The sequence below is a fragment of the Enhydra lutris genome, unplaced genomic scaffold (assembly GCF_002288905.1).
Source record: "Enhydra lutris kenyoni isolate GAN:26980312 unplaced genomic scaffold, ASM228890v2 scaffoldscaffold66, whole genome shotgun sequence".
Classification (NCBI taxonomy): domain Eukaryota; kingdom Metazoa; phylum Chordata; class Mammalia; order Carnivora; family Mustelidae; genus Enhydra; species Enhydra lutris.
The window spans coordinates 10048707-10060415 of record NW_019154150.1 but is presented as its reverse complement, the minus strand read 5'-3'; the positions used below and the strand labels follow the sequence as shown (position 1 = coordinate 10060415).

General features: G+C 48.7%; 1 protein-coding gene across 1 annotated transcript in view; it reads left to right on the top strand.

Annotated features, from left to right (window-relative positions):
* Positions 1-255: 255 nt before the first annotated feature.
* Positions 256-11709, top strand: part of LOC111159037 (tetratricopeptide repeat and ankyrin repeat containing 1) — a 98065-nt gene continuing 86611 nt past the window's right edge. Inside the window, exon 1 of the mRNA XM_022521406.1 lies at positions 256-303. Within this exon, the coding sequence (XP_022377114.1) occupies positions 281-303 (23 nt within the window). The 5' untranslated portion in view covers positions 256-280. The remainder of the gene's footprint in view (positions 304-11709) is intronic.

The window sequence follows — 11709 nt, the reverse complement described above, 5'->3', positions numbered from 1 at the left end:
CCAGCGGCGACGTGCACGTGACAGTTTTCGGGCTCTCGCAACTACGTGGAAACTTGGAATAGGGCTGCGGCTGCACACAGCCGGGGCTCCGGGGTCCCCGCGCCCCCGCCCGCCCGGCACGTCCGGGGAGCCGCGCCACCGCCAGCAGGGGCCCCGCGCGGCCGCATCTCCCGCCGCCCGCGCCCAGGGCCGCAGCTTTCGGGTTTCCGCGCCTTCCGCCGCGCCCTGCCCGTGGGAAGCAGACCCTGAGGCGGCGGCGGCGGCGGCGGCGGCCGGGGCCATGTGGGACCCGCGGGCAGCTAGGTGCGTAGCGGCGCGGGAAACGCGGGGGGCGCCTCTGGCCTGCCGGGCCCCGCGCCTCTTCCCGGCGGGAAGCGGCGGCGCGAGGGGGCTGGCGACCCCCGAGGAGGAGAGCGAGCGATCGTCCCCGTGGGCCCCGCGGGCCCCGCAGTCATCCAAGGGCCGATCTGGGCCTGTTGCGCGGGGGCGCGCGCGGGGGGCGGCTCCGGCCTTCCGGGCCCCGGGGGACGAGGGCACGCGCTGCGACAGGACTGCGGCGGCGCGCGGCCTGCCCGGTCCCCACCCCTGCACCGAAGCTGCGGCTCCCGGGCCCACCTCCCACCTCCCGCGCGGGACCCCGGGGCCGCTAGCAGGTGGCGAGGAGCGGGCCAGCGGACGCGCCCCCGGGGCACGCACTAGGGCTGGCAGGTCCGGGCTCGGGGCGGGATTTGCGGGAACTTGGACAGCGCTGGCCGCTGCCGGGCAGGGGGAGGTTCGGGATTTCAGCCCTGGGCAGGCCTCGTCCCCAGCCCGAGCGGTCGCAAGCTGGGCTTGCCAGAAAGGGGCTGTCCAGTCCTCGATACTCTGCTAAAGGAGTGTAGGGGCGGGGTAGCAGCGGGGCCCCGCGGCAGAGAAGTGGAGGGTTCTGCTTGCAAGCCTTTGCAGTCGTGGGCTCCGAGCGAGTAGGCGTGCGGCGCACTCCGCCCACCTCTCCGCGAGCCCCTCTGGGAGTCCCCAGCGGGGCTGAACAGCGCGGGCCAGCTCCGCTCCCAGCTGGAGGCGTTTCTGGGAGCCTGCGAGCTTTCGTGCTTCCCAGGAACAATTTCTAGGGAGATATGCAGTGTGAAAAATAAAGAGAAAAATTTTGAAAAGATTGGGAGAGAAGGGGGCTCCAGAGGTCTCTAGTCCTCGGCCCAGTTGCTGTTGGCCTACGCAGTCCTTAGGCGGGGAGAAAGAGCTAGGAGCTAAGGATTCCCAGTGACCAGGTTTCTCCCCCCTCCTCCCTCCGCCCCCCGCCCTTCCGCTGCCTGGTGCTGAGCCTCCCCCGTCCAAGCACCTTTATGAGGCAAAGCTTTTACCCGGATGGCTTGGTCTTTGGTTGAGCATCCTGTTTTGTACCTTAATGAAAATCCTACCTTGTAGGAGAGTCAGAAGTTTGTTTTTACTGTTTTCCATGCTGGTCTGTTTTGTAGACTTATAGGATTGGCTTTTGAGTTCTAAGTAACCTTTGCTGTTCTTGCGTCCTCCCCAAGGGCTGGAGGTAGGATAGGAGTGTGTGGTATTCACCCCCAGAATAGAATTCCACTGCCTCAGGATGTGGGTTTCCTTGATTTGTCTTTTCTTTCTTCTTCTCCTTCTCCTTCTTCTTTTTAAACCAGACCCACAAGAGAGACCCACACCTACTCTCATAAGTATAAAATTGCAACAAGGGCTTTATAGTATTTATTCTCTCTACAGGATGAAGCACAATGATATTTTCTATTCTACTCTATTTTCTGTTGTTTAAAAAAACTAGTCATAATCCATGAACTTGATATTGTGATCGACTAATCAGTTTTAGGTGGCAACTGCAAGCTTTCTTTGGGACACCCCAAGAGAGGCTGAGGAAAGCATCAGCATTTCACTGAGGATGCAACTTTGGAAGGGGGGAGTTGGTGTAAGAGAGATGAAGGAGGCTGAGATTCCTACCAGGTAAAGGAAATTCATGCTTGGGTAATGAGAGTACCATAGGAAATGACTGTGTGGTTCCCCCCAGTAGCATCTACAAAGGCAGACCAAGGGATGCTTTTAGTTAATCTAGGTCCATCTGTCTGTCCACGCAGAGCTGGCCACCTGGTATGGACGCCAGTGGGGCCTTGTAGAAGTTTTGGAGTGATAGGGACATAATGGCTCCTTGGCCTTAGGCCTTTTTTAGGGTGCTGGAGGAAAAAGGAAGGAGAGTGATGCCAGCTGCCACAAACTCTGGATTCATGAATTCAAAAGAGGTTTCTTAAAGTCTCTGCTCAGAATTCCACAACTGCAGTGTTAGGAGCAGGGCCGTGAACATTTTATAGGTGGAGAAACTGAAGCCCATCTCCCATAAGTCATTACAGCTAAATAAGGGTAGCTCTGGGATTAGACACCTGCTGTCTTGTTTTCCCACCCATAGCTCTCAGGGACCAAACAAAGACTTTGACCTTGCTGAATTCTCAAACTTCTTTTTGCTGATGAGTTCTGTTTTCCTGGGTTCCTGCCAAAGACCCATTTTTTTTTCTTTTCTTTCTTTCTTTCTTTCTTTCTTTCTTTTTTTTTTTTAAGATTTTATTTATTTATTTGTCAGAGAAAGAGAGACACAGAGAGAGAAAGCACAAGCAGGGGCAGAGCCAGGCAGAGGGAGAAGCAGCCTCCTTGCTGAGCAAAGAGCCCTATGTGGGACTTGATCCCAGACCCTGAGATCATGACCTGAGCCGAAGGCAGACGCTTAACCGACTGAGCCACCTAGGCATCACCAAAGACCCATTTCTATGACACGTACTGTCTTATTATTTTATTTTTGTTTCTTGGAATGATGGCCACTCCCCCCTTCTTTTTGCTTAGATTCCCCCTGCATGTGCTAGGCTCAAGAAATGATTTACTGGCAGTAAATTGTGACAATTATAAGGTTCCCCCCTCATTTATTTTTTTACTTATTTGTGAAAGATTTGTTTATTTATTTGGGAGAGAGACAGAGCACAGGGGGAAGGGGCCAAGGGAGAGAGAATCTCAAGCTGATTCCCTGCCAAGTTTGAGCTTGTCACAGGGCTCGATCTCACGACTCTGAGATCACGAAATCAAGAGTCTGAAGCTTAACTGACTAAGCCACCCAGGCACCCCAAGATTACCCCTCATTTATTTCCCATCTCTCGGGATCACTGCCCCTCTCCCTCTTTTTGGGTCTATAGCTGCTGACTTTATTTATTTATTTATTTTTTTAATGTTAGGTTCACTTAAGGTATGGCCCCATCTTTCATCTCATAGACTTAGCTGTCACTAGAAAAATGTCACAGAGGAGTTTTCCGGACTATAGTACCACCTTCCTTTTATCCTCTCTAGCTACCAAAGACAAATGCTTTAAAAATCATTTTACACATATACTTTTTTTGTCAAAACATTTGGCGAATATCTGCCATATCCTAGTCACTATTTTAAGGGCTTTCCTTATATTTTGGCATTTATCATATGCTACCTGTATAGCCTCACTAATTGTCAAATAAGATTTAAAATTGTATTGAAGGTGGAGACCATGTCTTAGACACCTGTGAATCCTTTTCTGTTCATAGAATGGGTAACAGCATTTTGTACATATGCGTGTTAAGAGTTAATTGGATGATGGAAAACAAAAATAAAATAAATGAAAGTCTTTTCTCCAGAGTAAGGTATGCAAAGTCAGATCAGTTATGTTCTTTTTTGAATTTTCTATTTGATAAATAGAAACCATTTCTCCCATCCTCCTTACCCACCTCTGGCAACCTCCGATCTATTCTCTGTATCTATGAGATTTTTTTTTTTTTTAAAGATTCTGCATGTAAGAGAGATCATACACTACTGCAGATTTTTTAGTAGCTAAAGTGGAGCCTGAAGGTCCTGTTTTTGAGGAAGGTAAAGTGACCCTCTGGATGTTTTTAAGAACTGGAGTGGAGGTTGGGGTGTGGGCCTCCGGCCATTGTAGAGAGTATGGCATTGTTTCATTTGACCTTGAGGACTAAGCTCTCCTTTGCCTTTCCAGTTGGGGAAGTGGAGCTGACACTGGCTTGCCTCTGGTTTTCCAGTCAGTGACACATGGGCTCATGGCTTTGGTAACAAGTTTCCTTGGGGGGAAGCCTGAAGTTCTTACAGCCATCAATTCCTTGTTATAACAAATCTTTACAAGAAAGAGGAACTTGGGGAAACGGACGGTTTCCTTAGCCAAGATGACACTTCAAGTTAAAGCAGAGATTGATGATGGGGACAGTGGCAGTGGTGGGGGGAACGTTCAGGTTTAAACTTAAAAGGATTGAACCAGGTAAACAGACATGTTGGGACCCCAAAATGTCACAGTGCCCAAACCAAGAGCAGTGTTCTTTTGGTCAGTGTGGTTGTCCATTCTGCCTGACCAGACATTTTTCTTGGTCTCAACATTCATATGTAAGCAGTGTCTTGTTTCCTTGTTCTTGTTGAATATCTGGAAAGCTGACTGAGCCTTACCTGTGGTACCTTGGACCCAGTTTACCTGAACTGACTCCATCTTTTGCCTGGTCACTATCAGTGTCCACCTGCACTCACCATGACGTGTTTACCTGAGCTTTTGTGAGCCTGGCAAGCTGATGGGACGCTCTGTCTTTCAGAAGCAGGCCACGTCTAAATTTGGCTGTGTCTGTGTTAAAGTTCTAACACCACTTAGACTGGGATGTGAGATGTTTTTATTTTGAAGCACTGGGTCCTCCTATCAATGGATAGCATTCAGAAAGGGAACAAGATTGCTAACCCTGGGAAATGCTGATGATATTTTGGGGGAAGCCAGGCCAGCATGACACAATACAGGAAATACAGAGAATTAGTGTCATACTGGGCAGTTTCACTCCCTGTGACAGGAACACTTGGCTCACAGCCTTGAACGGGAATGAGCTTCATATTCAGCTGTGGCCTCCAGGGCTCCTCACCTTTGGGCCAGCTCATCTTCTGTCCTTTGGGGTCCACTCTCCCTGGAGGCTCAAAAATTGGTACTTTTGAGGGCTCACTCAAGTCTAAACTTATTGGCCAGGGACCAAGAGTCCTTATAGTCTGGCCCTCAGACTTTCTCTCTGATAGGCCCTTTCTTCTCCCCTCAGGGTCTTACCTATTCTCCCCTCTTTTTGCTCTTCACTGTCCAAGTCAGTTCTCCTCATAGACTGAGGGCCCTCCGTTGGCCTCTGGAGGACGTAAAGATATGAGCCAGAGGTGCTTCTTGTGACACTAGAACAAAGTTCATGCCAGGCAGACCCGTGAGGAGGCATCCGTGGAGATGTAGACAGACACACTATGACAGTTGCCAGCTCCTGAATCCTTCCCAGGAGGAAGTAGGGCAGGTTAGTGTTGAACCATGTCTGGGCAGACGGAGAGAACTTCCAGTGGGCAGACCAAGGGGTGCCAGGAGGGAGAGAGAGACAGTCCAGGTAAAAGAAACAGCTTCTTATCATGAATAACAGTAAGCAAAAGGGCTTAGACTCTAAAGATTGATATAATAATAGTAATAATAATAATAACAGTTGAAGTGGAGCCAGGATTTACATAGGGTATGTTTCAGATATTCTCTTTGGTGATTGTTGTGGAAGGACTATGAGCAATCCCCATTTTACAGACGTCCCTGCACCGGAATGTAAGCTTCTGGGCAGCCATGTTTTGGTCGGTTGCACTCATCCATGCATCCCAGGCATCCTGCAGCGTTACGGCATGCATTAGGCAGCTCATGAGTGTTGACCAACGGAGGAAACAGAGAGTCCAGTCATAGAGGTGGTGCTGTCCCTGTTTTCCTAGGCTTATGTGGTACCGGGCCTCAAATAGGTAAAGTTTGACTCAATCTCACATTTTTGGCATTTCTCATACGAGGAGGACACACTCATATCTTTATATTCTCTTTCTGGCATTAGCTTCAGCACTGCAGAAGCATATGAGAGGGAGGGAGCCAGAAGAATTTAGGGTTATGTGGCTACAACATGGTAGGCATATTGGGTTGGAGAATACTGGAAAGCTAAGATGAAGAGTGTATGTGTGTGTGTGTGTGTGTGTGTGTGTGTGTGTGTGTGTAACTCTGTTTTATTTAGAAGGCTGAGACTGTGGATGAATAATTGTTCAGGTTGGCCAAAATTCATACTTTTTTCAAGGCCAAGTTCAAGTTCCCTGTGTTTCAGGAATCTGTCAAAGGGCGTTAGAGGTGAGACTAGAACTCAGATCCTCCTAGCACTGCTAAGGGACCTCCCTTCACCAGGTGTGCCTTTCAGGGTCCCTGCCTGGGGGAGACTGTTTTGTTTATGGGGAGCTCCTGGGCACCTCTGGGCCCTTCCCCAGGCTGCAGTGGATGGTGTTCTAACCCTCTGCTGGCTTTGTCTTGCCTTCCAGATTGAGGCGGAAGCAGACAACTGTGGTTTTGAAGGTGGGAGGTCTAATGGGGGCCATAAACTAGCATTTAAATGATTAAAGATAGGCTTGGGGGTAGATCTGAAGGAGAAGATGACAGGGCTTCTTGTAATCAAACTCCAAATTCTCCTTTGAATGAGAAAGCACCATTTTCCAAGGGCTGTCATAGGAGGGCCCTGTGTCCTCACTGGGGGCTCCCTTGACTTCACAACCATCTCTAGCTCCCAGGGGCTCGAAGAGAGAGTGGGAAAGCTAACTGAGGGGAAATGTGGCAGTTGTTGGGGAGCCTGGATTTAGCACAGACCCTGAGTCAGAGTCAGGATTTGTGAGTGACCTGTGCTGGCTGATGCTTACCTTCCTCAGGCAGAGTGTGGAATGCTCACTTTTCAGTTTCCTTCAGGTTTGCTTTTATAGAGACTTTATTTATTTATTTTTTTAGATTTTATTCTTAAGTAATCTGTATCCCAATGTGGGGCTCGAACTTGCAACTGAGATCAGGAGTCACCTGCTGTACTGACTGAGCCAGCCAGGTGTCCCTGAACTTGATTTTAATTTTGAAGGCCATCCCTTCTGTTTTCCTCCAATCACTCTCACCCTTTCTACATCCATCTTCTCTAAAGAGTTGTGAACAGAGATTTTGGTATCAGACTTGCATTTGTACCTTGCTTGGAGAAGTCCCTTCCCCTTGATGAAAGCGGTTTCCTGACCTGTACTATTGGGGTAAAAATCATACCTCCCTCACTAGCATTGTTAGGGATGTTCCATGAGAAAATGCCCAAGAAGGGCTTAGCACAGGGCCTGGCACATCATAAGTTCTCAGTAAATTTCAGCTGTTATTACACGGTTGCCTCAGATTACTCTCATGCAAATAGCAAAATGGAAGGGTGCTAGTCTGTGCACACACTGAGGAGAAGTCATGCCCATCACGGGCTCCCAGCTGGGAGGGAGGTCAAGTGATTGGGACCCCACTTCAGAACTAGGAGTTGTAATTGATCCATCTTTGCCCTTAGCAATATTTCTTGAGTACCTTCCAGGAACCTGATGTGATTTTAGGAATTTGGAATGTCTGCTCTCCAAGCTCATTCTATCTGCACACCATCCAAAGCTACAATGTACTGGAAGGCTCTTGGTTCATCCTTTTGCAAGAATGGCATTCTTTAGTCTGAGTTTACATTCTTTCTCCTTTTTTGGGGGGGGCAATTAAAAAAATCCCCTCTTTTGTGAAATTATGGGGGCAGTAGATGGTAAGCCTTTTAAAATTTTTTTTAAATTGGGGCACCTGGGTGGCTCAGGTAGTTGGGCGTCTGCCTTTGGCTCAGGTCATGATCGCCAGGTCCTGATCTCCAGGTCCTAGGATCCGGCCCCATGTCAGGCTCCCAGCTCAGCGGGGAGTCTGCTTCTTCCTCTCACTCTGCCTCTTCTCCTGCTTGTGCTCTCTCTGTCTCGGCCTCTGTATTTCTCTCAAATGAATAAATAACAAAAATCTTAAAAAAATTTAAAATAAACTGTGCCCAGTGTGGGGCTTGAAATCATGACTCTGAGATCAAGAGTCACATGCTCTAGTGACTGAGCCGGCCAGGAGTCCCCTGATGGTACGCTTTTAAAAAAAATGTTCTTGGGATCCCTGGGTGGCTCAGTTGTTAAGCTTCTGCCTTGGGCTCAAGTTCTGATCCCAGGGTCCTGGGATCGAGTCCCACATAGGGCTCCCTCCTGTTCAGCGGGAAGCTGCTTCTCCCTCTCACACTCCCCTGGCTTGTGTTCTCTCTCTCGCTGTCTCTCTCTGTCAAATAAATAAAATCTTTTAAAAAGTGTTCTTATTTGGTAAAATAAAGAGTTGGCAAGTCTATTTAGGTTCTCTTCATTTTCTTTCTCTCTCTCTCTCTCTCTCTTTTTTTTTTTTTTTTTAGAGAGAGAGATTGTGTGTATGTGTGAGCTGGGGGGAAGGGCAGAGGAAAAGGGAGATTGAATCTCAAACTGAGCACAGAGCCTGGTGCTGGTCCCTATCTCGGGACCCTGAGATCATGACCTGAGCCAAAATCAAGAGTTGGAGACTTAACTGACTGAGCCACCCAGACCCCTTGGGACCCTTCAGTTTCTTTTCTGTGTGCATAAATATTTGTTTGTCAGTTCCAAAAGTCTAGGAACCACTGATCTATAGGATTTCTTTGCTTTCAGTATTTCTGAATTTCCAGGAATATAATTTCACATGGGAATATATGGCCCTGTGTTTTGTCTGTTGAATTTGCAGCAGATGCTTATAAATTTGTTTTCCCCAAGAAGCCAACAGCTTTGCAGATTTTGGTTGGACTTATCTGGTTGTCTCTTGTTTGTCCTTTAGGTGGTTGGCTTTTTATTAAATGTGTGTCCTTCTCCAAGGGAACAGCTGACATTCTTGGCTTTCTAGGAGATGGTCAGAAATCTGAAACCAGGAGTGAAATTGTCTAGTTCAAATTAAACTCCAGAACCTTTCTTCCTTTCCCATTCCTCCAGCTTAATCTGATGAGTAAAGAAATAGCCAGAAAGTCATTTATTCATTTAACAATGCTGAGCCCTTGATTGCAGGCATAATAAGACTTGGTAAGACTTAGTTTCTGCCTGAAGAGTCTGGTCTGCAGGGGAAAGCAGAAAAACCTAGCACTGGGTGCGAAGCATAAAGGCTATGTGGGAGATGTATGTCGAGGGCAGTAGACCATAACTCACAGTTTTAAACCTTATAAAAGCTGCACACAGGGTCTGAAACCTTTGGGAACTTTCATGGGAATGATGCCCGAGAGGAGGTGGGATGGGAGCTCCTGGATGGATTTGGGGACCATCTCGCCAATGGTGGTGAGGAGGCTGAGCTGGAGCTGGGGGAGGCTGGGGGAAGATCACAAGGCAAACACTGTAGTAACCCAGACCAATGGGGAAGCTGTCTCTAGAGGGTGTGTGCAAATCAGACTTGGAGACGGCTGTTCTGGGGCCTGGGTGCTTCTTAGGGATGATGAAGGTGAAGGAGAGGTGGGGACCAGTTGCCTGGTCTTCAGCTTGTTGTTTCCTAGTTACCGCACTTCCGGGGTTTGTGTTTGGATGGACAAGTTGATTTTTGGCCCAAATCTTTGGTGTGCAACTGGGAATGGCACGTAGGATTCATTTAGGGCATGGATGTGAGCCACCTAGAGTGAATGCTGGGGGGAGGAGTCTGAGGCCTTGTTAGGCCCTGCAGGAAGGATTACTCTGAGTGGAGATGTCTGGGGTGGGGCGGGCGTAGGACACCCCTGATATAGACCTTTGTCTAATGTGAACCTGCAGAGAAGGATGAAATGGGCAAGCCGCTCTCATTTCCTTCTTTCCAGTGATGCAAATAAAAACTCAAATTGTTTAGGTAAAAGGAGGAAAGTTCTAGAAGGTTGCTGATATCTTTAGTAACTAGGGAAGGGATAGGGAAGTAGCTGGGGCTCAGAGGCAGGGGAATGTGGAGGGAATCCCTCTTCTGCTCTCTCTGGGTATAGGTATTATATGTTCTCAGTCCAGAGTGGCTTCTTCTGAGGGTGGGGGGTAAGTCTGTACCCCTCTGGAGCCTCTTACGTCAGCTGCCACTACCAGAGGAGGCTCTTCCCAAAGTTCTGACTCAAAAGTCCCAGGGAAGTGTTCTGTCAGGAAACTCTGGCCCGCAGGTCTGGCACAGAGAGCATGTGGGGGGTGCCCTGGGGCCTACCTCTGTGCACCTCACACCTCCCCTCAGGCCTCTGTGGAGAGCTGAGCAGAGCAGCCGTCCCAGAGCGTGCTCACCCTGATGACTGCCCAGCTGGTAAGGGTTTATGAGGGCCTGTAAGCAGGAGGCGGGCCCTCCTTTTCAAAGGAACCATCACAGTAGGGGAAGCTTGGGGCCATTTTCAGATGCTACAGTGCTGACCCTTTCCCACTTCTCATCCAAGGAAGGCCCGGAAGCTCAGATTTTCTCAGCTGTAGCGGTTTAACTGACTCTTAATTTCAGGGAACCCCTGTCAAAACAGGCCAATACTAGGCCTGTGTTTTTGACCAAATATTTTCTCTTTGCTGGGTAAACAAAGCAAAGGTTCTGTAAATGTTGCAGGAATTACACTCAAATAACCTACAGAGGTCGTCACGGCCAGTACCATTAACCAGAACCTTCGCAGACCAGGGGCAAGACTTGGCTTTTGGTTTCTGCTTTCCTGCCCACGAACAGTGCTGTGGACCGTGGGGCCAAGGTGGAGGCTGGGAAGTCAGCCTGGGTTTCAGCTCTGGTGCTCACTACAGTGGGACTGTGGTCAGGCCCCTGAACCTTTGAGCCTTGGCTTCCTTGCTCCAGAAATTTTAGTTCTTAATAAAGTGAGGTCTTTCTGATAATAAAGGCCTCACTTTATTAAGTCCTTTCTATGCATATGGTTCTCTGAGCATATTCAGAGAGGTGTCACCTTCATTTCCTAGGGCTACAAGAACAAATGACCACGTCCTGGGTGACTTACCTCAACAGAAGTTCATTCTGTCATTGTTGGGGAATGGGGAGACCTGCTCTCCCGCTCTTGTTTGCTTCTTAAGGCCTTCCAGAAATTCTTTCAGTAGGTCAAGTGTGTACACACATACACACACTCCCACACCCACATACCCCCCCCCCCCCCACACACACACCCTTAAGCTCCCCAAGTACCTCTACAAATTGGTCTCCAGGTTGCTTTATCCACATTTGTTGTGCATCTTGACATGGCTTCCTCTTACTTGGATCAGCTTCATGGTTTTAACAACTGTATCGTGGTCTGCAGTCAGCCATACCTTTCTTTGTATAAAGGTCTCCACTTATCAGACTTTTGGATCAGTATCGCAGTTCTGCTTTCACAAAGGGAAAGGCAGTTAATATTCTCAGGTACGTGAAAGAAACATGTTTGTAGAATACACACCCATTTAGTGAACTAGCGGGGAAGTATGTGCATTTTTCCCCCTAGACAGACGACCCCCACTTTACCTGGCCATCAGCTCTATGTGTGACTCTCCACCCATCATCTCACTGACTCTGGGTGTTTTGGGGGCTTTTTGATGTACAAGAGCTTTTAATTTTTTTTTAAAGATTTTATTTATTTATTTGATAGACAGAGATCACAAGTAGGCAGAGAAGCACAGAGAGAGAGAGAGGAAGGGAAGCAGGCTCCCTGCGGCACAGAGAGCCCGATGCAGGGCTTGATCCCAGGATTCTGGGATCATGACCTGAGCCGAAGGCAGAGGCTTTAACCCACTGAGCCACCCAGGCGCCTGAGAGCTTTTAATTTTTAATGAATTCTTGTCTATGGTTTCTGCTTTTGCTATCATTAGAATGGCCTTCTTGAG